At 49.6% G+C, this 24,385-nt stretch overlaps 1 protein-coding gene across 3 annotated transcripts in view; it reads left to right on the top strand.

Annotated features, from left to right (window-relative positions):
- The window catches only part of TARS3 (threonyl-tRNA synthetase 3), a 37,781-nt gene that overhangs the window by 5,796 nt on the left and 7,600 nt on the right, over positions 1-24,385 (top strand). For all 3 annotated transcript variants that reach the window (XR_006784098.1, XM_045825103.1, XM_045825102.1), the window contains exons 5-13: positions 3,878-3,999; positions 5,662-5,779; positions 8,218-8,282; positions 9,626-9,704; positions 10,653-10,799; positions 11,871-11,969; positions 16,628-16,794; positions 18,881-19,043; positions 22,283-22,420. Coding sequence is in view for 2 of the 3 variants with exons in the window: in XM_045825103.1 (XP_045681059.1) it covers positions 3,878-3,999; positions 5,662-5,779; positions 8,218-8,282; positions 9,626-9,704; positions 10,653-10,799; positions 11,871-11,969; positions 16,628-16,794; positions 18,881-19,043; positions 22,283-22,420 (1,098 nt within the window). In the remaining variant the exon portion in view is untranslated. The remainder of the gene's footprint in view (positions 1-3,877; positions 4,000-5,661; positions 5,780-8,217; positions 8,283-9,625; positions 9,705-10,652; positions 10,800-11,870; positions 11,970-16,627; positions 16,795-18,880; positions 19,044-22,282; positions 22,421-24,385) is intronic.

The raw sequence follows: 24,385 nt of genomic DNA, 5'->3' as shown, positions 1-24,385 counted from the left end.
TATTGCTGTTCCATAGTATTTCATAAGTGTTTATGGAATGATCATGCACAAATACATACATACCAGGTTTTCCAAGTAGCTTGTATTTATCATGTCTCAGAATAATTTTTTCCTTAAGTTAGAATGCTGTAATTATTAAAGCAATGTGTATTTGAAATGGATTTTAAAAGGACTCTTAAAAATGGATCTACTTTATAATTTAGTACGTGTAGGAGACTTTTAAAAATGATCAAGACTCAGATATCGTTTAATTACTTGTGGTGGTCTAAAACGGACTCCACATGCTCATGTGGATCTCTGGTAAACATGGCCAGCTTAATGTGGGATTCTCCGGTCCACCACCTGCCTAAACCCAACCTATGATCAGCTGAAGTTAAATGAACTTGTGATGCTCATGCTAAATTTCTTGATTTATTAATCCAAAGTGCAAGAATGCTGTTATAATTACTTTCTCTTTAAAACATGCAGAGCATAACCATTAATACATTATTAACGAAGCCATTTTCAAAAGGGATTCAGAAAGCAGTTTTTAAGGGGAGTAAGTAGCTTTATCCGTATTATTTCATTTTTCTCAGTGGTCCTTAGCAGCTGTCACCTAACTGCATCCCAGGTGTTGTCAAATGCCACCTATTCCCTCAGTCAGCTGACCAGTGTCCGAGGCGCTGGGCGCGTGCATCGGACTCTGTGGGGCCCCACCTCGGGGTGATTCCACCTGGGGGAGGAGGCAGTAAACAAGAGAACTAACAGCCGGTGCTTTCAGAGAGCGTCGGTCTTCAGAGAAAGTCCAGCAGGAGCTGGAACAGAGAGCAGGCGGGACAGACTCTGTGACCGTCTCCCGAGGGCGTCAGCCAGCCCTGCCCTCGGCGGTGCCAGCCCGCTCCACGCCCTCCTTCCCTCGCTCCCCTTCAACGGTGGCTCCTGAACTCTTTGAATCTGTCAGGTGTTTGACGGCAGGGGATGGGGAAACCTGCCGAATTTCACGTGCCATGGAGGCGTTGGCGTCTTTGGAGTTCTTTTCCTCTTTGCGTTCAGTGATATCACGAGAAAGACAACGTTGCTTCTCGTGGAGACTCTCCAGAGGAACGCACCAGCACGCCCCCCAGAGTCACGGCGGGCTGCCTGGCTTCCCATTGTGGGGCTTCCATAAATGCGTGTGGCCGTCGGTGAAAGGGACAAGAAACCCAGCCCCTGACGGGCATTGTCTCCTTAAGTCCCAGGTACCCTGGCAAAGATTGAAAAAATATGCCTTCTACAGTGAAAGCCACTGGGCCTCAGAATGGCTAAGTTGCTTTTCCAAGACCCTGATGCTTCTGTTAGCGTGATTTGGCAACAGAGATTTTGTTGTTGCTCCTGGATTCTGTTTCCCTGTTACGATGGGCCTATTCACGAGATTTTGAACATCAACCAAGTTATGAATGTTGAGCGCATGTCCGTGAGAGAGAAACCCTATAGGAAAACAATTCTAGAAAGCTCAGATCTCCAAAATGATAATTGAATGATTTTGTAAAAGCATCTTCTGCTCTACTGAAAAATTCGTGTCTCTTATACAGCAGACACGTAGACTTTCATTTTAAAAGATGACCCTATTTATAAGAATATTTAGTGCGTAATGCACCATATGAAAGAAGTACTTCGGCCCTCTAGATAAATTCACGTGCAAAATTGCAGTAAAGAAATATTCCCGTAAAGTTGATAAAGACGCACACGAGAAACAAGGGGTGTTTTATGTAGTGACACAGCTTTCAAGTTTAAAGCAGAATAGGTCCTCCCTCTTGTACTGCTCAGTAACAGACTATACGCAGGCACACACACGCTCTACTTTAAAGCTTTGGTGAAATCCCAGGAGCCGTCAGGGGCACGCAGCTCTGTGTGCTAAAGGACTCAGAAGATACGTACTGGGAAGTATGAACGACAAACACAAACTTACGGAAGAGCCGGAGCTGCCCGTTCTGCAATGTGGGTGCAGTCGTGGTCCGGGGCCTCTCCCCGTGGGTGGTGGCCCGAGCCCCGGTGCCCCCTCTGTTTTCCAGGACGCCCCCATCTCCCCTCCCATCCTGCGTACTTTCTCAGCCGAGCTGACAGTTACGACTCCCTTCTTTTAGTACTGTCTGTGGCAAACCTCTGGCTCCTTCTGTCTTTTTGCTGGCTGCGGCTTCTTCATCCGCCTCCAAATGTTAGGAAGTCCCCAGTGCTCGGCACCAGCCCCCTTCTGGCCTTCTCCTCCTGTCCTCCGCTGTCACATCCCCACCAGAGATGAGACTTCATCTCTGCTCTCTGTAACGACACAGCCCTCTGTCGAGACTATGCTGCTGCCCACAGGGTGTCTCCACCTAGACGTTGTACAGGAAGTGTCAGTTCAGTGGGTTAAAATCAACTTTTAACCCCAAACTTAAGACCCAGGTGCTCAGCCTGGAATCCTGGAGGCTGTGTGTGACCGCTGCCCGCCCCTCAGCTCCAGTCTCGGGTTGCTTGGGCCACGTTACTGTCACAGTGCCGCCTGGCCCTGTCCACCTCTGTCCAGGCGCACTGCCACACTGCCCAGGGACCCACAGTGGTGCTGCTGTAGCGCTGCCCAGGGGGTTGTACCCCCACCCCATGCCTCCTTCCGGAAGTCCGTTCTGGTCCTGCTACCAAAGGACGTTTTAAAACGTAAATTGAGTCATTTCCTTTCTGCTTAAAACCCTGTACTGTGCTCTATTGCATTCAGAATAAAGTCCAAATCCTCCCCCAAGGGCCCTGCCCCAGTCAGTGGCCCTTTCTGCCCTCTCCAGCCTTTCTCCAGTCACTCTGTCCCCGCCCCTGTGTGGTACCCCCACAGGCCTTCCCGGGGCCTGTCGGTGGGGGGCCGTCACTGCTGTCTGTCACTGCGGTGCCCGGTCCCTCTCCCAGGGACTCCTGTCTACTGTCTGCGGTTGTGACTTGTGTCTTCCGGTCTCGTATCACTAACACACTGTTCACACAATGGCTATCTGAGCTTGGACAGGGCATCGAAGAGGAGATGTGACTGATGCTGGGCGGCAGCCTGTCACCCCGACACCCACCAAAGCAGAGGGCTCTGCCCTGAGGACTGACCGTGTGGGCGTGTCTGCAGATCACGTCCTGGCCACTGCCCTGGCCGGGGTGGTACAGGGCCTGCCCATCGAGCTCACTCCCTCTGCTCTGACTGATTTTATCAAACAGCTTTCTCATCGTGATTTGTTTCCTCTTGAGGAAAAGGACTTGATTATCTTGTTCCTTTGGCATCTCTATTTATTTGGTGACTGGTCAGTTTTAGTTTGTCCATAAGCCATGGATTCCTTGGGAATTCAAAACCAAATCAACCTTGTGAACTTGTCGAGCTGATGACCCGCCCTCGGACTACAGTGAATTAGCTACGTGTACCTGGTTGGGGTCTCTGCAGCCAGGGGGCGTTCACTCCCTGGCGACGCCCTTTTCAGAGGTCCTCAGTCCCACGCTGGCCAGCACACGAACACTGCCACGTGGATGCCACATTCCGTGAACGGCAGCAGTGTCCTGCGTGAGCGGCCACTTCGGCCCGTTCTCTCCGCATCCGGCTCGGAGGCCACGCCTGGGCCGGGGGAGGGGAGCGCACGCCTGCCTTTCTCCGCTCTGGGCGGAGCCAGGTTTCCGAGTGGCCGCCTGGGCCGAGAGCAGCAGTTTCACACCAGAAACAAGCAGGCGGATGGTCCTGGTGGCATCTCGGGGAGGGCTCCGAAAAACAGTCCCTTCTCCGTGGGCACCAAAGGTCTGTTTCCTTCCAAACAGACGCGGCCCTGTGTCCCATTGTTTATCCCCCTAAAAACGCATCCACTCGCTAACTCAGTCCGCTAGCCCTTTCCACGTGCTCGCTCTGACAGCCCGTGTCCTGTGTCCGCAGGTGTACTGGCACTCCAGTGCCCACGTCCTCGGGGAGGCCATGGAGCTGTACTATGGGGGCCACCTGTGTTATGGGCCGCCCATCGAGAATGGATTTTATTATGACATGTTTGTCGAGGACAGGTAACGCCCCTGAACAGTCCCCTCCTGAACGCGCGTGTCTTTAGCTCCATGTTTTGTGATGGCTCCCTATTAGTGTGGTGGCTGTATATGTTCCATAATATGATTATAGCTTGGTTAATCAGTTTTGAAAAACAATTTTAATGAGTTTAGGGGCAAGGGTAGCTTCTCAAATGTTTTTTTCTTTTCCTAGAAGGAAGTGATACGCTCTTTATCTAATCTGGGACTTGGTAAGAGGGGGGTGCTAGTGAAGACCAGAATCTCAAGGTCAACCCCTGGGGAAATAGTTCAGGTTTTCTCCATGATAACTGAGGGCGCTGTCCACCTGGGGCAGACACCTCCCACGGGTAAAGATCAGGGGGTGGTTCACGGGGGTCTCGCCTTCGGAGGTCTGTGCTGGAGTGCCTCAGCGTCGGGCCAACCCCCACCTTCCCCGGATTCCTCAGACATAGCTCTGCAGGGCACCACCGGCTGCCAGAACTGAAGTCTGGGAGTCCTTCCAGTCCCCCTGCTCCTCCACCACCCCAGCACCCAGGCCTCGGTCCAGCTCTGCCCATTGGATCTCCTAAGTAGATCCCCCACCCGCCTCTCCTCTCTCCTCCTCTCTCCTCCCTTCGTGTACAGCTAGAACGTCTCTTGCCTGGACAACTAACGGCACATTTCGCCTTTCCCTTTCACCTCCACGCTGTTCAGCTCATCTCCCCAAGCGAGCCTGTCTTTAGTCCTCTGTAGCTCCTGCGGAGGGGCTCCTGCAGCGTCATCTCCTGTCACCCCCGCCCCAGGACCCATTCCTCCCACAAAACCTTGACTGCCTGCTGTGTGCTCCGTGCTGGGGTGCTGGTGACGGAGCAGTGAGCAGACCAGTGTGTACTGGAGGAGCCTACAGCCTGGTGGGGGGAGACACACAGTAAACCGACAGCCGCCTCCCACCAGGTGGTGACCCGCGCTGTGAGGGACAACACATGCAGGGGTGGGCAGGTCCGTGTGCCGTGACAGGCAGGTGGCTGGGAAACAGGACGTGACACTGAAGCAGGCCAGGACGAGGGAGGGAGCGAGCTCCTGAGGCTACTGGGGGGACATTTATGGGCCTCCTGGGAAAGAGGCTCCGTGAGACAGCCCGGGCCTGGGAACGCATGCAGCTTGTTTGAGGAGCGGCAGGGAAGCCGGTGTGGCCGGCAGGGGTGAGCGTGCAGCGGGGGGCGGGGGCGAGTGAGAAGGGCAGTCAGCCGAGGCCTGGCAGGAGCCGTTGGCCCCGTGGGCACCCTGCCCCCGCATCTCACTCTCACCGAGCTATCTCCCACCCCAGACCCCACAGTCAGTGAGCGCGGGGACGTGGGGAGCACCAAAGACCATGCTTTTCCATTCGAGCCGGATAGGACCGTGTGAAGGGTGACAAGGACAGCGCAGAAGTAGCGCAGGCCCCATCGCAGACACCGAGGGCGGATCGCTCTGTCTACGCATGCCTCTCGCCCTCTCTGAGCAGTGGGAGTGTCTGCCTTCGGACGAGTGCTTTTGCCTCTCTGAAGTCCCGGGGCCCCAAACTCCGACTCCCTCCATCGAGGAAGCGTGTAGACGAGTGGCAGAGGCTGCAGGCCGGGGCCCACGCAGCAGAGCCCGCCCGGCGTCTGAGGGTTGGTGCTGATTCTCGCCCGCTCTGCCTTTCAGAGCCGTGTCCAGCTCGGAGCTGTCGGCACTGGAGGCCCTCTGCGAGGCCATCGTCAGGGAGGAGCAGCCCTTTGAGAGGCTGGAGGTCAGCAAGGACGTCCTCCTGGACATGTTCAAGGTGATTTCCCGGAGCTGTTTGCAATCAGACAACCTGGGGCTGGGGATGTTAAATAATCAACATAGACAAGTTTTTTTTTGGTTTTTGTTTTGCAAATAATTGGCTGTTGTCACCATATTGTTCCAAACAGTTGGTTGTCACCAGTCACTTGAAGTCCATTTTGTACTATTTCTTGAAACTTTTAATGCATATGTAGGGAGGTAAAGGGCCAGATGAATAGTCTTCATATGTGTGTTCATAAATCTGGTTAATTCTGAGCATTGTTAATATTTAGACTCCTGAATTCAATGATATTTAAAATACCATATATATTTTTCACTTTTTTTCCCTTGAGGGTTTTCTTTTTAATTTTTCTTTTTATTTTTTAGATTTTAGTCTAGGGTAACCTGTGTAAAACTTCAACTTTTTTTATATATTGTTTTGACCAATGTACTTAAATATATTCTTTTCTCTTTTTTGTTTAACTGTATTCTTAATTTTATCTTTTAAATCATACATATCAGAGAAGTCACATAATTTGAAAGCACAATATTGTTAGTTTTGTGGGCTTGAATTAAAATAATAGATTTGGGCCCTGGCTGGTGTGGCTCAGTGTGTTGAGTGCCAGCCTGTGAACCAAAGGGTCGCCAGTTCAATTCCCAGTCAGGGCACATGCCTGGGTTGTGGGCCAGGTCCCCAGTAGAGTGCACTCGAGAGGCAAGGCAACCACACATTGATGTTTCTCTCCCTCTCTTTCTCCCTTCCTTCTCCTCTCTCTAAAAATAAATAAATAAAATCTTTTAAAGATAAATAAACAAATAAATAGATTTGGGGTTTGGTAAAAGTGATAGCTACTCTTTTGTGTGTGTGTGTGTGTGGTAAAATATCCAAAATGTACGATTTACCATTTTAACCATTTTTAAGTGTGCCATTCTGTGGCATTAAGTACGTTCACATTGTCCCACTGTCTCCACCATCCACCTCCAGAGCTATTTTATCTTCCCCAGCTGGGACCCTAAACCCACCAAACACTAACTTTCCATTCCCTCGCCCTCTCTTTCTGTCTTATGAATTTTACTACTCTGAGAAGCTCGCATAAGTGGAGTAATATAATATTTGTTATTTTTGTGGCTGGCTGTTTTACTCAGCTCCAGGTCCTCCCGGTTCACCCACCTTGTAGCACATGTCAGAATTTTTCTCTTTTTCGAGGCTGAATAAAATTCCATCGATGTGTAAGACCACATTTCCTTGATTCATTCGTTAGTGGACCCCTGGGTTGCTCCCGCCTTTTTCATGCTGTTAAAAACGGCACTATGAACGTGGTGTACAAGTACCTGTTCAAGTCCCTGCTTTCAGTTCTTCTGGGTATATGCCCAGTTATGGAATTGCTGAATTATATACAGATTCTGTTTTCTGTTTTGGGCAAACGCCATACTGCTTGCCACAGCGCCTGCGCCATTCTGCATTCCCACCGGCAGTGCACGGGTGTTCGGTTTCTCCACATACTTGCCAACGCTTACTTTCTGTTTCTTTGTTTGTTTTTTGCTAATAGCCGTGCTAATGGGTGTGATATACGTAGTATCTCATTGTGGTTTTGCTCGGCATCTCTGTAATACCTAGTGATGGTAAACATCCTCTCTTGTCCTTACTGACCACTTACATATCTTGTGTGGGGAAGTGTCTGTTCAAGCCCTTTTCCCATTTTGAAATGGGTCGTGGTTTTTTTGTTGTGGAGTTGCAGTTCTTTATATATTTTGGATATTAATTCTATATTAGAAACATGATTTGCATTTTTCTCCCATTCTCTGGGCTGACAGCTGGACTCAGTCAAACCTTTGCAAAGAAAAGTGTTTGGATTTGAACATATCAGTATGAAACAGTTGAGTCCTTCAAATCTATTTTTTTTCTTTCCAACAACTACCTTCTCTGAGTAGTTATTTAATATAAGGCGGCAGCACCGTGGTAGTAGTGACGAAAGCAACAAAGAGAGGAAAAGTCTCTGTTGCGTGTTTGAATGGGATGATAGGATCATTTGATATGAACTCTGTTTTTACACAAATTAATAATGTAGCTGTTTCCACAGCATTATATGCATTTCATGTAGTTAAAATGGGAATCTTCTAGAACACTGCTGTCCAAATAGAAATACAATGTGATCCACAAATAGGAGCCACATACGTGATCTTAAATTTTCTGGTAGCCCGTTTTAAAAGTAAAAGAAAGGTGAAGTTGATTTTTATAACATTTTATTTAACTCAGTATTATCAGAATATCACTTCACCATGTAACCAACATAAAAAAGTAACAACACAGTTCTAGGCTACGAGCTCTCGGTATCCCCGGGGCCCGGCACCCAGGGCACAGTGCACACCCATTCAGTGTTTGTTAGAGAAAGTAGACTATTTTTTTTCCACTTAAACATTTTATGTAATAATATGTAAATCTATTTTCCTTTGCAGTACAACAAGTTTAAATGCCGCATTTTGAATGAGAAGGTTAATACTCCAACTACCACCATTTACAGGTAAAGTGTGTGTAAATTTCAAAACTGCTCAGTGTGTAAAATTTTTAAAAAGATTTTATTTATTTATTTTTAGAGAGAGGGAAAGGGAGGGAGAAAGAGAGGGAGAGAAACAGCAATGTGTGGTTGCCTCTCATGTGCCCCCTACTGGGAACCTGGCCTACAACCCAGGCATGTGCCCTGACTGGGAATTGAACTGGTGACCCTTTGGTTCGCAGGCCAGGGCTCAATACACTGAGCTACACCAGCCAGGGCTCAGTGCGTAAATTTTAAAACTGATAACTTGAAGGTGTTAGCGGGACAAGCAGTTTATCTTTGGGTGGCTGTTTATCTCTAAATTTGCATATTGACATACTGCTTTAGTTAGGGGCTCTGAAATGTTATCACCAAAGAGAAGTTATTATTTTCTTATTTGTATTCATCAGAATGATACTGAAACCCAAATTTTGCTTTCTGAGTGTGAGCTGTTACACAGCATCTTGTTCTCTGTGGGTGAGACAGTGTCAGCCAGTGCCTTACATTTTGGGGGGCTGTTAGGGAAAGACTTCCTGTTTCAGCCCCTGACATTCTTACTGAGGTGGCAGTGGGAGTTGGTAGGGGCCACCTCCCCACACAGGGGCTCTCTGCCGCTTGCTATACTTACTCCCCACCACCTGGTGGGTGCCAAAAGCATCAACCTTCCTGCCTAAGTGGGATGTTCACAGTGAAACGAACAGGAAGTGATGGGAAGCAAAGGCGAAATAATGATACAAAGAGGCAAGTGAAAGCTGTGTACCACGTGGCTGGGCTCTGGTAAACATCGGGCTCCTGAGCCCCTTTCCACTCATCTGCTTTCTCAGCTCTCTTAGGGGTTTGCCTCCCCACTTCTGTGAGCTCTGGCCTGTGGCCGCTGCTGGGAGCAGAGTCCGGGGATTGAGCTGGGGTTCACTCTCACCTTGTACATATTGTGGGTTTGGTGAGGTGTGATCTTAAGGTGAGGTGTCGAGTTGATGCACTTCGTATGCATTTCAGATGACTTTGGTTTTGGAATTTTTGATTATGCAACAATGGGCGGCTTTTAAGAGCCTTAGGATATCACAGTTCCAAGTGGTGTCTCTGTATGGTTTTCTTTTTCCAGAAGAGTCTGTAGCTTTTGAATTTGGGCAAAGAGGGGAAGACTGAAATCTGAGGCTTGATGAATTGTCTCTCTCCTGTAAATTAAAACTTAATTTAAGCTGCCCCTAAGTGAAAAATTGCCCCCACAATATAAAATCAGGGAAAATCCTTCACTAAAACATACGAGGATGTGGTTCATAATGGGCAATCTGAAAAACCATAACAGTGTGTGGGCGTGCCTTTCATTATAGGTGTGGCTCCCTAATTGACCTGTGTAAAGGCCCCCACGTGAGACACACTGGGAAAATTAAAACCATAAAAATTTTCAAGGTAAGGACTTACTATTTTTAATATAGCAAACTTAAGATGGACTAAATAATTAGGGATTTCAGTCATATCTTTTATAATGTGAACATCATGTTATTTTAAAAAACACTTTATTATTTGATTTTTACATGGGCTCTTAATATTTTTTAAACAAATTTGATAATTAGGATATTACGTGCAACATTTTAAAAAAGATTTTATCCAGTTTATTTCCAGAGAGAGAAAAAGGGAGAAAGAGAGGAAGAGAAACATCATTGTGTGGTTGCCCCTTGTGCACCCCCTGCTGGGGACCTGGCCCACAACCCAGGTGTGTGCCCTGACTGGGAATCGAACCAGCAACCCTTGGTTCACAGGCCAGCATTCAGTTCACTGAGCCACACCAGCCAGGGCACATAGAGCTTTTGATTATCATTTGCATTTCTCTTTCATTTGCTATTTAGTGATATTGTGGTTTTCTTGAATCACTCTGATGTGAGCAAGAACATTTATGTGCATGTAGAACATGCCCTGTAGGAAAAAAGCCAAAGCCAAAGGGGACAGGGTGGTAGAATGGAGAAAGCATTGCCCTGGGTATCGAGAGGCACGAGGCTGACTTGTAGACCTGACCTTGACTTCCTCCCACGTACACAAGTGCTATTAGCAGCTCAGTCGTTCACCAGGAGCCGCGGCCCTGCCCGGCCGAGCTTCCCTGCCTGTCTGCTCTTCCTCTGCTGCTACCCCCGTGGCCATCACAGCTGCTGCGTGGCGTTCCCGTCTTTCCACCATCTCTTCACTTTCCCTTCCGAGAACCCATGGCACACTCTTTCCGTAACTGACCGCTGGATTTGGACTGGGCAGGAGTCGTTAGAACCCATTCAAGATCCTTTACTGGAAAATGGGAACATAGTTAAGACTGATTTGATTGATGACAGAATGTCAGACATGCTCAGTGAGACGTGGCTTGGTGTTTAGAATTCCTGCACGTACTGGGAGGGCAATCCCGAAATGGAAACCCTGCAGCGGGTCTACGGGATTTCCTTTCCCGATAACGAGAGGATGAGAGCCTGGGAAAAGCTGCAGGAGGAAGCCAAGAGCCGAGATCACCGGAAGATCGGGAAGGTAGGCCGGGCGTCCCCGTCCCTGCCGGGGTGCCCCTGCCTTGGTTGGCTTACGATGATGTCTCCAAACTAACTTGCTTGAAAAATAGTATTTTGTCTCCCATGTTCTATTTTGCTGGCACTCATAGTTTGCGGTTGAGTTCTTTCCTGCTAACACCCCAGTGCCTTCTAACCTCTTTCCTTCCTGTATCTTTTATCAGACTGAAAACATTACCCCCTTGTCTCATTTGTATCATGATATTAAAAAATAACAATTTAAGGGTTTTATTTATTTATTTTTAGAGAGGGGAAGAGAGGGAGAAAAAGAGGGAGAGAAACATCAATGTGTGGCTGCCTCTCATGCGCCCCCTGCTGGGGACCTGACCCACACCCCAGGCATGTGCCCTGACTGGGAATCAAACTGGCGACCCTTTGGTTTGCAGGCCGGTGCTCAATCCAGTGAGCCACACCAGCCAGGGCAATTAACATTGTTTTTTGAAACTTGTGCATACTTTGAGAACATGCTGTGTATTTGGGAAGTGCAGAAGGAAAGAATGAGATTCAAAAGCTGGAAGACCTGCGTTTTAACCTCAGTCCTGCCACTGCTGAGCTGTGTCCTGTCATGGGCGGGCACTCCCTTGCAGAATTCCACGTGCCCATGTCTTGCTGAGTAGCCTGCCCGACGGATGAGAGGAAGACCCTGGAGATGGTGGCCCTGTGGGCTGGGCCGTCAGTATGTGGGGGTCGTGGTAATGGTCACCGCCACTGAGAGGCTCCGGCCACAGACGTTTCTCATCTCTTTGCAGTGTTTTCTCCCCTGACACCCACCCTCCAGGATCCCAAGGAGGAAAGTAGCGGTGAATATGAGGGGAAATAGAAGCTAAGTGCAAAGCTTAGTGGCCATAAATACGGATTGCAATTTTCTGTGTGCTATTACATATAGTTAGATAGAAGTATTGAGGACTTGGGAACGTCAGTGATTAGAAAATGGAAGTGATGGCTGAGTGTGTATTTTACTTGTAGCGTATCAAGTGCACAGTAGATATTAAACACCGACAGTGAAATTTGAAATCCAGTTCCTGTTTTACTCTAGGATCAGGAGCTTTTCTTTTTCCACGATCTGAGTCCCGGAAGCTGTTTCTTCCTGCCCAGAGGAGCCTTCATTTATAACACCCTCATGGACTTCATACGCGTAAGTGAATTGTTGGAGGGTTTTATTCTTATTCGAGTGCATTTTGCATTTCACTGTTTTCCTTCATAGTAAAAGGGTCAAGTGTTTCCATTCACTTTATTTTAGTAACATTAAGAATTTTGAGCCTAGCAGAGAAATACCGGATTGTGCCTTTTAATAAAAACATTGAGCTGAATTATATTTTCCCCAAATTAAATGCATTCTTGGATTGTATTAATGCCGCTGGTGTGCGTGTAAGTGTCTGGAACGTGCACAGTACAGAGGTGAGCACGAGGCAGACGCAGCGTGGAGATCCTAGTGACAGCGGGGAAAGGAGGGGATCCTGTCAGGCTCAGTGTGCTGACCGGTGAAGCATCGCTTCCCAGAATGCGGTCCTCGGGGCGCGGCTGCTCCGCCACCGTCTGTGGTGGTTTGGCAGCTCCAGGGCAAAGAGCGGGAAGACCGCTCTGAAAAATACTGGCCCGCAGGCCAAGTTCATAGATCACTAAGTCTCCGATGGGACTGTGTGCTGTAAGTACTGTTCAGATGTGCTCCATGTGGACCACTGGGGTTACATTTCCTTTCCTTTTTAAAAAGGATTTTATTTATTTATTTTTAGAGAGAGGGGAAGGGAGGGAGAGAGAGGGGGAGGAAGAAACGTCACTCTGAGAGAGTAACATTGATCGACTACCTGTCACACGCCCCCTGACCAGGGACCAAACCTGAACCCAGGCCTGCACCCTGACCAGGAATCGAACCTGAGACCTCCTGGTTTGTGAGGGGACGCCCAACCCCCTGAGCCACACCGTTGAGGCTACATTTTCTCTCTCGTGCTCCTCTTGTCTGTCTTGCAATCCGTGATCACCTAACACTTTCATTGGCCCCGTTTTCTAAGTGCCTGTCTCTAATTCGTCCTCACCTTCCTGTCAGGACTCCTGACACTCCTTGCAGCATCTTCTGGTGATTTGGGTAATCTCTCAGTAAATTTTTTTTTCCCAAATTTGATCTTCTCGCTGCAGAATTATCTCTTAAGACTTGTTTTCCATCATCATCCTGGTTTCTCCCCCCATCTCTTTTCTGTGCTGATTCTCTTCTTTCCCGATCCCTCCTTGCTTCTCTCTCTCATCTGGGGAAGCGCTTTCCCCAAGAACCTCCTGGGAAAAAGGGCCCGTGGCACGACGTGCTGGTTACTCTCTGAGTCACCCGTCTCTTTTTCCTCCCCTTCTTTTCTTGCACGATGCCCCGGGAAGCTCCGCTCTGTGGACTTGCCCCCCTGGGCTCATACCTTCTGTAGGGATTGGTCAGGTGAAGCCATCATAGATCAGAGAGCAGAGCGGCGAGACTTGAAGAATCACTGCATATTATCGGAGACATGTGCACGTGGTGATGATGCGCTGTCTCTGCTGGAAAATCAACACAGCCCCCAGCACCTTGAACTCTAGGTGTGGGGCGGAGTGTCGGAGAGTAAGCAGAAGCCTCCGTTGGTGGCCTTCAAGGAGTCTCTTCTCTCTTATAGATGCAGGACAGACCTGGATGATGGTCAGGCCCAAGGTCTGATCGTATGAGTTGCAGAGGTGTGCGGCCATTTAAGTACGCAGCCCCCAAGGTCTCTTACGCTAAGGTAAGGGCGCAGGTAGGCAGGATGGGGCCCCGAGTCTTGGAACGGGAATGTTTGGCAGACAGAGATGAGGCGGGTGACTTTGAACCCCCAGATACCCTTGTCTGAAAAAATTGTCCTTTCTGTGCAAAACACACACACACACAGACACAATGTTATAGGGACTCAAACTATTTCTTTCCTTGGTTTTCTGTTATATGGTCTTGCCTCTTCCCATACGTAGTCTTTTGTTATTAATATGCTAGGTGTTGTATACAGAAATAACTAGAGTCGCTCTCAGGTCAGGAACTGCAGGACGGTTAGGACTCAGTTCTGTTCTCCCTGGGCCCTGGTTCCACCCTTTGAATCCCCTTGTCGTCTTAGAGGAAGTGGCCCGGGTGTACAGCTGAGCAGCTTTCTCGGTGTTCTCAGCGCAGGGTGTCTGTGTGAACGTCAGCTTTCATTCTACTTGGGCAAGTACCGAGGAGCGTGACCTCAGTGTCACAGGGCGAGCTTGAGTTTCCAGGGAGATGCCAGCCGTCTTCTGAAGGGACTGTCCTTTCCTGTTCCCGCCGGCAGGGGGGACGGGTTCCTTCGGTGAAAGTCCCCAGCCTCACCGTTTCCCCTGCTGGGGTCTGACCTACCCGATGCGCTGGCGCCGGCTGGGATATGGGGTGGGGAGGATGGTAGCCCCCTCGCTCCTCCGCTCATAACCCACTTGGAGAGTTTTCGCCTCCCGCTCCCACACCTTTGGATTCCGTGCATTTCCAAACTGAACTTGTCTTCGCAGACATTTAGTATCTCAAACCCTTGACCTTCTGTGCGGGGATGGTCCTGACAGGTGAGCCAAGGGTTTAACTGAAGAGCATCTGGTGAAGGAAGTATTTACAGAGGCGTGGGCCTTGGTTAGATAACTCACAGGGGCCGGTCCTGAACCCAGGGATTACCCACGCAGGTCTCCCTCCCCCTCCGCCAGAGGAGGTGAGAAACAATCATGTTACCCGAACCCAGAGAGAGCTCGAAGCCTTGGGAGAGGCTGCTGGACAGAAACTGTTAGGAGCTCACAGCCCAGGACACAATAAACCCAGAGCGAGGGAGGAGTGGGGGAGGGAAATAAATATCCCGACTTCTGTCTTCTGCTGCCTTCTGGCTGCCTTCAGAACCTCTCCTTGGTCAAACTCAACTGGAAGTCAGAAGGCAGGAAAGCCGGGCAGTATCCTCCACAGAAGTCCCCTTGTGGGGACACAGAGCAGGGCTCAGAGGACAGGAAAGTGGGTCAGGACAGGGCAGGACAGGAGGTGGCCCATGAGAGGAACCAGCACAGTGCCCCCCCCCCCTTGGTGACTCAAAGTCAGCTTTGGTCCTTTGCTCGGAGGAGGACATTTGTTTGTTCACCCCAAGTCCCGTCAGCCAGCGTGTCACCATGTGGGGTGGGGTCGGCTCGATGCCATTGGGAACCTAAGCTGTGACATTAGCCACCACCGTGCCCTGCGTCCAAGCAGGCAGGGAAGAATGTTTAATGCAGCGGGTCCGGCCCCAGCCCGTGGAAATGGGCACCAGTGGGCAAGTCAGCGCCGCCGCCTCCCACCAGCCCTCCACCCCTCCACGTGCCCCCTTCCCTGCCGGCACCTCGGACGGGCAGGGCTGTCCTTGGTGCGTCTCCTGGTTTCCCGGGGCGCCTAAGGAAGTGCCATAAACTGAGTGGCCCTGAGCCCCTTGGAGGTATCGTCTTGCAGTCCTAGGGGCCAGACGTGGGGAGGGAAGCAGCCGGCAGAGCCACGCCCCGTCTGGAACCCGGGAGGGAATCAGCCCCTCTTTGCGCTTCTCTGGAGGGGGGTGGTGGGTCAGCCACGGTTGGTGCGCCCTGGCTTGTCAGGGCCTCGCTCCAGTCTCCGCCTTCACGTGGCCTTCTCCCGTGTGTCTTCACGTCACCTCTCCTCCACGTGCGTCGTCTGTCTGTCTGTCTGTCTCTCCTCAAATTTCCTCTTTCTGTAGGGGCACCGCTCCCATTGGAGCGAGACTCATCTAACGACCTCCTCTTAACTCGGTCACCTCGTCAAAGCCTCTGTGTCCAAGGAAGGCCCCACTCTGAGGTCCCGCGGGCTAGGACTCCAACCTATCTTTTGTGGGGGATACAGTTCCACCCCTAGTAGTGGGTGGCCCACATCTTCTTCCCAAAGGACCCGAGTTCTCAGCGATCCTGCCTGGTGGGGGTTGCGAGGGTTCATGGAAACGCTCGAGGCTCCCCTCTGCATTCCCGCCGGAGTCTCCTCACTCCATTGTAGCTGTGCACTGCCTTCCCCTGCAACTGGGGTCAGTCCTCCCAGCCAGGGAGTCAGTCCTTCTCTGCCTGTTGGCTTGGTAGCCTAGGGGTCCGCATCCCCAAATGGACCCAGCTTCCAATGGAGGTGTGTCTGTTTTTTGTTGTTTTTGTTTGTTTGTGAAAGCGTTCTTTCCTTGGGCACCAAGGCCCATTACTGAGAGAGAAATTCTAAAGCTTTAGAGATAAAAAAAATATTCTAAAAGTTTCCAGAGAGAAAAAGCCAAAGACATAGCACCGGGTAGCAGAACGGTAATGAAATTTCCAGTGAAAACACTAAAAAACAGAAGACAGGACCAATGCCTGAAAAATTCGGGCCCCAGAAACTGTCAGCCCAAAGTGGGCCTGTGTCCCGCCCCACCCCTGCAGCTCCAGCTGCTTGCCCAGGTTTGCCGGTCGAGGTGGCGGTTATGCACTCCGGGTCCCAGAGTATGTCACCTTCCTCTTCTCTGCTTTCTCTTTGGCCCTTTGGACTTAGGCTTTTATAAATATCTCAATTCCTGATTTCCAGAGAATTCAAGCATTCCATACTACATACTATTGCACAGTATAAAGTAAATATATGTAACGTGAAAATTCTACTGAGCATGCGTTATTCTTCTTTCACGTTGCTGGAAGGACCACACCTGAAGCTGAGGGCATGTTCATTGTCAATGGATACGGACTGCCCTGAGTGTCAGACACCGGCCCATGGCCTGACTTCTCCCGGTGCCGTGGTCTGCCCTTGCCGGTGTGGTGAGCTTCAAGTGCGTTTCCTTGCAGGAGGAGTACCACCGCCGTCATTTCACGGAGGTGCTGTCCCCCACCGTGTACAACAGCAAGCTCTGGGAGGCCTCAGGCCACTGGCAGCATTACAGCGAGAACATGTTCGCCTTCGACGTGGAGAAGGACACCTTCGCCCTGAAGCCCATGAACTGTCCGGGGCACTGGTGAGCACTGGACGTCACGCAGACCTTTCCCGGGAGTGCGGGGCCACTCCTTCACAACGAGCTTTCAGTGTTGTTCTGTGTTTTGGTTTGGGGAGTTAAGCGATTCCTTTGACTTGAAGGATGCTGGTTACTAGTCATCTTTGCCAAGTTATTTCACTCTGGAGAGTGAGTTTACTGTTTAATAAATGATAGATCTTTGGCAGGTGTGCAGTGTTAGCTGGAAACCATTTAATTTTTTGTGCTTCTTAGAGATAGTATTATGTACCAATCTTTTTTTTTGCTCTAAGTTTATTTATTTATTTATTTTTAGAGAGAGGGGAAGGGAGGGAGAAAGAGAGGGAGAGAAACATCAATGTGTAGTTGCCCCCTGCATGCCCCCTACTGGGGACTTAACCCTCAACTCAGGCGCGTGCCCTGACTGGGAATCGAACCAGTGACCCTTTGGATCTCAGTCCAGTGCTCAATCCACTGAACCACACCAGCCAGGGCTATTTATGAATTTTTATAAATTATTACAGTATTTCTCTTCATAGTCATAATACATTTCAAATAACACACATTTGCCAAACATTTATTCTTTTTAAAAATATTTTATCTATTTATTTTTAGAGAGGGAAGGGAGGAAGAAAGAGAGAGAGAGAGACATCAGTGTGCAGTTGCTGGGGGCCGTGGCCTGCAACCCAGGCATGTGCCCTGACTGGGAATCGAACCTTCGATGCTTTGGTTCGCAGCCTGCCCTCAATCCACTGAGCTACACCAGCCAGGGCTAAACATTTTATTCTTACATGTTGTTTGGATTGATTATAATAAGACCAGTGAGGTTGGAATGAATGGGCAAATGGGTTTCATTGATTCCGAGGTAACTTTTCCTCCCACATTTCGACATCTTTTGACATTGAGATGCACCTACAATTGGGGCATCTTAGCACTATGTCTTAATTTAATGAATGGGTTATTTTTATTCTTCGTGGTACATAAAATAGTGGCACATCTTTCACTCAGTGTTGTCTTAGACTCTCTGCAAGAATGTAATTATCATAAAGTTGGTATGCAAATTAAGTTTATAAGACAAGCCAGTTGTACAACTGGGAGTGAGTAGACACGATTCTCCACGCCAAAAACAAACCTCAGTTATTATAGTTTTGCGTCATCGACATACATGGTTTCACGTAAGTTGACTGTAGAAGGTATGTATTGAAACAAACCTCTGAACACTGAAGAAAACTTTGTCCTTTTCAGTAGATGCTGGAAGAAGTTCAGCTTTATGCTGGCAGCATGTAAACAGTATTTACGTACCTTTAGTTGCTTGAAAACTGGCAGATAAATGGTCTATAACCTCTCTTTTTAAACAGAATGGGGAAGTCTACCTAGTGCTTTGCATTCTCTAAAACACTTGCATTAACAACTTCTTAACTCAGGTTCCCGTGAGGTGCCATTTGAAGCCATAGCCTGTGGTTTCAGCTCTAATTCTGAGGAAGGCCAAGTAGAAGAAGAGAACGTAACTTTGTGTTTCACGCCTCCGAATAAAAAAGTCAGACATCAGTGGCTTAGTGGGGAGCGGGCACAGGAGCCACCGGAGTGCTTTCTGCAGAAGGGAAGCCATGAACTTGACGGAGAGCATCAGCCACAGTGCTTAGTGCTAGAAACACGGAGGGGATTAAGGCAGCCCACTTCCTCAGGGAGCAGAGCGGGGCAGGGACAGAGGTACAGAGAGCCAGTTTTTAAAAAGTAAGACGGGTGTCAAAATAGTGACCTGTTCCAGGTCACCCTGGAGCCCAAGGGAAGCCTAGCCAGCCCTGTCTGGGGAAGGCTCCACCCACGAAGTAGCCTTCGAAATGAATTGCAAAGGGCGAGTGGAAATTCACCGGGTGAATGGGAATAGGGGTTTCTGGTTCTTAGGGCGCTATAGTGACGCAAGTTCAAGGTTCAGTAATCCACAGGAGAAGAAATGTTCTTAAAACGTGTGATCTAAGAAGCAGGGTAAAGCGTTTACAGATCTTGAGGTGTAACTGTAATTTGTTGGTATTTAGTTATTTAATCCTTCCCGTGCTGAGTGAAAACTACGTGTTTACTGCCTCTTCTCCAGTCTAATGTTTGCCCATCGTCCACGGTCCTGGAGGGAAATGCCTGTCAGATTTGCCGATTTTGGAGTTCTCCACAGGAACGAGCTGTCGGGGACGCTAAGCGGCCTGACCCGAGTCAGGCGCTTCCAGCAGGACGACGCGCACATCTTCTGCACGGCCGAGCAGGTGAGCCGCCGTGCAGGTGAGCCGCCAGGCAGCGCTGGGAGTCCGCGTCTTGCTCTGGTCAGAGTCGCTGAGATAAGGAGTCTGGTCTAGTCTCTGAGGCCTTGCTCAGCTCTGACATCCTGTCACTGTCTGATTTGGATGCGCAGAGTAGTAATCTCTTCGCATGATACTTATTATTGTTTTTCTTATAAGCTTCCTCCAGTTTTGTTAACTTAAATGCATTAAGTCTAATATCTCAGGAACTTTGGATGTTTTTGTTTTTCAGTATTGTGTAGAAGTTAGACTTTACTTTTTTGCAGGTTTTCACATTAATTCAAATTACAATTGTCACTCGAAGGGCACTGTCCAACAATTTAACCTAACTGACATTTATAGAACACTCCAGCCAATAAGAGTACACGCCCTCTGAAAGTGCACAGGGAACAGTCACCACGATAGACAATATTCCGGGCCATACAACAAGGCCAAATGAATTTAAAAGGGTTCCGTGCATGCAAAGTGTGTTTTCTGGTCACAGTGGGATTAAATTAGAAGTCAGTAACAGAGAGTTGTCTGGAGAATCCCCAAATATTTGGTGAGTGAATAACACACTTCTAAACAACCCATATGTCCAAGAAGAAATCAAAAGGGGAACTAGAAAATATCGAATACCACATGAAGGGAAGCAGAAAGCCAGCACACCCAGATCTGTGGGGGTTACTAACACGGCCCTGCGGGGGGGGGGGGTGCTGAGTTCCTACATTAGGACAGACGAGTGTTCCAGATCAGGACCTAAGCCTCCACTTAATACACTAAAAATAGAAGAGCAAATTACAGTGTAAGTAAGCAGAAGGAAGAAAAGAATAACATCAGAAATAATGAAATTGAAAAAAGAAAAACAACATGAAAAATCAGTATTTTTTTAAAATTGATTCGCTGAGACCGATAAAAATGCATAAACCTTTCATCAAACTGAACAGAGAAAAAGGAAAAGACATGAATTAAAAATATGAGGGATGAGAGAAGTGAGATCACTGCAGAATCTATAAATATTGAAAGGATAATAAGCCAATGCTATGAACAACTTGATGCCAATAAATTCAATGACCTAGATGAAATGGACAGCTTCTTTGGAGGTATTTACGTATTTCTTACTGCCTTGGGTCAGTTTTGCCTTTTCGTCCCCCTGATCGAGAGGTGGCAGTCTTTATTATTGATTAAGACTTTTCCTCTTTCATAGTAAACATGCTTCGTGCTGCATATTTACCGTTTAGCACTGCCACTGCTGTGTGACTTTCAGTGTTGTGCTCTTCTTTTCACTCTGCTCGGTGTGTTTTTTCTTGAATTTCTCTTGCGATTTCCTCTTGAACCCACGGCTTATTTAGAAGTGTGTGTTCAGTTTCCAAGTGTTGGATATTTTCCTCTTATCTTTCTGTTATTGATTTCTACTTTAATTCCACTGTGGTAGAAAAAAACACTTTGTATGACTTCAACTTACAAAAATGTGGTTGAAGTGTGTTTAGTGGCCCAGCATACGGCCCACCTTGGTGTGCGTGCACCTTGGTGTGCGTGTTTTGTGGACACTCAAACAGCCGTGTGTTCTGCTGTTTTCAGGTGGAGTGTTTTCTTTTTAAAATTTAATGTATTTATTTTTAGAGGGGGGAAGGGAGGGAGAAAGAGAGGAAGAAAAACATCATTGTGTGATTGCCTCTTGTGCGCCCCCAACTGGGGACCTGGCCCACAACCCAGGCCTCTGCCCTGACTGGGAATCAAACCAGCAACCCTTTGGTTAGCAGGCCGGCACTCAGTCCACTGAACCCCAGCAGCCAGGGCTGGGTGGAGTGTTTTCTAAACGACAGCAAGACCCTGGTGGTCAGTGGGGATGTGGGATTCGCCCACCTCCTCACTGGTTTTCTGTCTGGTTGTCCCGCAATTGCTGAGAGAGGGGCGATGGAGTCTCCACCTACACTATGGATCTGTCTGTCTCCCCTTTCAATTCTCTCAGCTCCTTCTGCCTGTATTTCGCAGCCCTGACATCTCAGGACACAAGGTCTGCGTGCAGACGCCAGTCACACTTCCCTCTTCTAGCAGTGAGCATGGGGATGATGAAGTTAAAAACAGTGTCGTTCACAATCACTTGAAATACAAGTAGTACTTAGGTGGGAATCTAACAAAATATGCAGAGGACGTGTGTGATACAAGCCGCAGCATGCCGATGGGAGAAAGCCCAGGCACCCGCTCACTAGCCGTTTCCAGAACTGGCTCCTCTTGCTTCCCACACCGCTGTGCCCTCCTTCCGGGGCACCGGCTTCGCCCGGGCGGCCTTCGCTTTTCACCCCTGTCCAGTTCATCGCCAGCCCTATTGATAGCTCTCCCTAGACATGTGATTAGTTCCTGAATAATTTCATGCATTCCCGCATGCCCCGCATCCAGCACAGGGCTTAAGGGGGTGGAGGTGACCACTGTCAGTCAGTCACTGAAAGGACAGCTGCCCTGCAAACGCATCAGACTCCCTGCATTCCTGACGCTTCTCGCTTGTTCAGGCCGCCATCACCGCGCTCCTGAAATCCCACTGGCTTCCTTATGGGCCGCTCTTCTACCCTTGCCAGTCCATTTCCCACACTTCGGAAGGACCAATTGGGTCGTGTTAGTCTCCTTTAAAAAAAACAAAACCCCACTGATTCTTGCACTGCTCTCAGGCTGAAGAGCACAGACTTTCCCCTGGCTCCGAAGGCTGTTTTCTCTGGCTCCCATCCGCCTCCTGCCTGGTCACCTCCCACCGCCCCCGTGTTGTCCCCCTTTTCCATCACGCAGGGCCCGGTCCCAGGGCAGCGCCCTGTGGCTTCCCTGTCCTCTGAGCCTCCCCACTCAGCACTGCCTCTGCCCCGGAGCGCCTGCCCTTCCCCTGTGTGGAGGACCTCACCCTGCCCTCCTGCTGCAGCGTGGCCGCCGCTTCCTCTGGGCAGGCAGGCGCCCCTCCCCCTTCATGTGGCACTGTCAGGGTGAGGCGCCCTCGCCTGCTCCTCTGTCCACCCCGGCACCGGGCTGGGCGCTGGCAGCCTGCGCATGCCTGGCACGTGCTGCTCATTCCGTGAGCACCCAAGGAAGGGACGGAAGGACAACCCATACTGTGTCATTAACTGTACTCCACAATGAGAACGTGCTTTATTTCTATTCAATGTGAACAATGTTTTTTTTAGATGCCATAATGGATTTACTTTGGTGTTCTACTTAAAATATTTTCTTTGCTCCCATTTCAGATCGAAGAGGAAATAAAGGGCTGTTTGCAGTTTTTGCAATCTGTGTACTCCACCTTTGGCTTCTCCTTTCAGTTAAACTTGTCCACGAGGCCTGACAACTTCTTAGGAGAGATGGCGCTGTGGGATGAAGCCGAAAAGGTAGGAGGGACAGAGTGCGTCCCGTCCGTTTTTGTGACCAGGGACGGCGCCCGAGTGTCCGTAGTCACCGTGTGTGAAGAGGCGGTGGAATTCTGAATGGGACGTTCTGGGGTAAAGGTGCCAGTTGTAGGACGTGGTTACCAGTTCTCTGCATAATAATGATAACTGCAATACCGTATGTTTGTTTCACAATTTAAAGTTTATAGCAAGGTTTGTTTATACTCCTTTTTTTGAGGATTTTAGTTTATTTATTTTTAGAGAGGGTAAGGGAGGGAGAAAGAGAGAGAGAGAAACATCAATGTGTGGTTGCCTCTCATGCGCCTCCTACTGGGGACCTGGCCCACAACCCAGGCATGTGCTCTGACTGGAATCAAACCGGTGACCCCTTGGTTCTCAGGCTGGGTCTCAATCCACTGAGCCGCACAAGCCAGGGCTGTTTATACTCTTTTCAGTGCCAGTCACTAATGATAACCAGTGTCGTCGTTTTTAAAGAAGCACTTTGGCTCCTGCTTCAGCAGCCCTGGTCTGTCCTGTCCCCCTGGAACTGGTGTAAACCCCTCAGCTCCCTGGAGCTGCATCCGTTAGCCCCACCCCAAACCTCCCCTGTGCCCCACCTTTGCAGAGTTGCAGTGACTCATTAAGATCCTTAACAACATCACAGCCCCATGGCCACACCAGTCCAAGCAAATGGACATGTCTGAGCCCAGCTCATGCACAAGTGAGGCCTCCAGTGCTATGGGGGTCCAAAGCCTTGGTGTACTTGGGGAAGGCGGACAGACAGACAGCAGGGGAGAAACGAGCCCTTGATATCCCCTTCACCAGGTGCTGGACAGTATCCGCGGTCAAGGCCTGCAAAGCGGGTGGTTCAGGCCCCCCTCACACCTGCACTTGCTCCCCCCGCCCCCACCTAAACCAAGAGCTGTCTCAGCCTTCCCTGGCTACCCCTACCAGGCCTTGCTCTCCCTGTGTCCTCAGACGCCCCGTAACAAGCAGTGACCTCTGCCTTATGCTGTTCCCCCAGACCTGGCCTCTGTGGGGCCTTTAATTCCCTGAGAGCCCCCAGATCCCTTCCACAACCTAGGTGTCTGTTGTCACTGGGCTTATTGTCCCTGCACCCTGCGAACACATGCACGTGTCTCCTCTTCTTTCAAAGACAGAGGAGAGGGAGGACCTGCGTCCATGGTGCTGGCCTTCGCTGTTCCTAAGGAGGAGGGAAGCTGCTTCCCCAGGCCCCCAGCCAGCGCCAGCTCCCAGCCCACCCTGACGGAGGGCCCTGGGACCCCAGGAGTCAGCGTACTCTGACCCTGCTTCCGCCCGAGACACCACCATGTTAGACTTCCTGTCGGGCCCTTTGTTCCCACGTGTCAGCCCCTTCGTGGGCATCCATGTATCTGGGGATGGCAGGGATTTGAATGGCATTTTGGATGGTGTATCAGTGTTCTGGCCAGGGACGTGCGTCCCCAAGAACCTGTATTCGCAGGGAGTAGCAGCAGATTGAAAGACCCTTTTACTCTGAGTACTTCTGTGTACACCAGCCACCCTCAGGTGTAAGGATCTCCGTAAAGCTCAACTGAAAAGAACCTCTGTGGTTTAGGCTGAAGACCAGAGGGGGCCTCCTGCTCCCACACCCTATCAATCCCCCACCTCATCGATGTGAATGGATGGGAGGATGCCAGAGAGGCGCCCCGCCCCCTTGGTCCTCTCATCCACCTAACGCAGAGCAGAGGCGGCAGCCAGATCAAGTGTTTCGTGCCTTTGATGTGGGGAGGGCCACCAACAAGAGCTGCCTGGGAACTGTCACGAGGAGATGGGGCCTGAGAAGTGTGTCCTGCCTTGGCCCAAGGGTCTCAGTGTCCCTCTGGAGCAGTTTAGTAACTTATCTTCTCTTCCCACCAAATAAACGGTGTGTGTTTATTAACTACCATCTTAATCATCTCTATGTGGTCATCACTTGGTAGTTTATCG

Source organism: Phyllostomus hastatus, unplaced genomic scaffold (genome assembly GCF_019186645.2).
Source record: "Phyllostomus hastatus isolate PE091 unplaced genomic scaffold, TTU_PhHast_1.1 phas_scaffold_555, whole genome shotgun sequence".
In the NCBI taxonomy this organism is placed as follows: Eukaryota; Metazoa; Chordata; class Mammalia; order Chiroptera; family Phyllostomidae; genus Phyllostomus; species Phyllostomus hastatus.
This window is presented reverse-complemented; position numbering and strand designations above follow the sequence as displayed.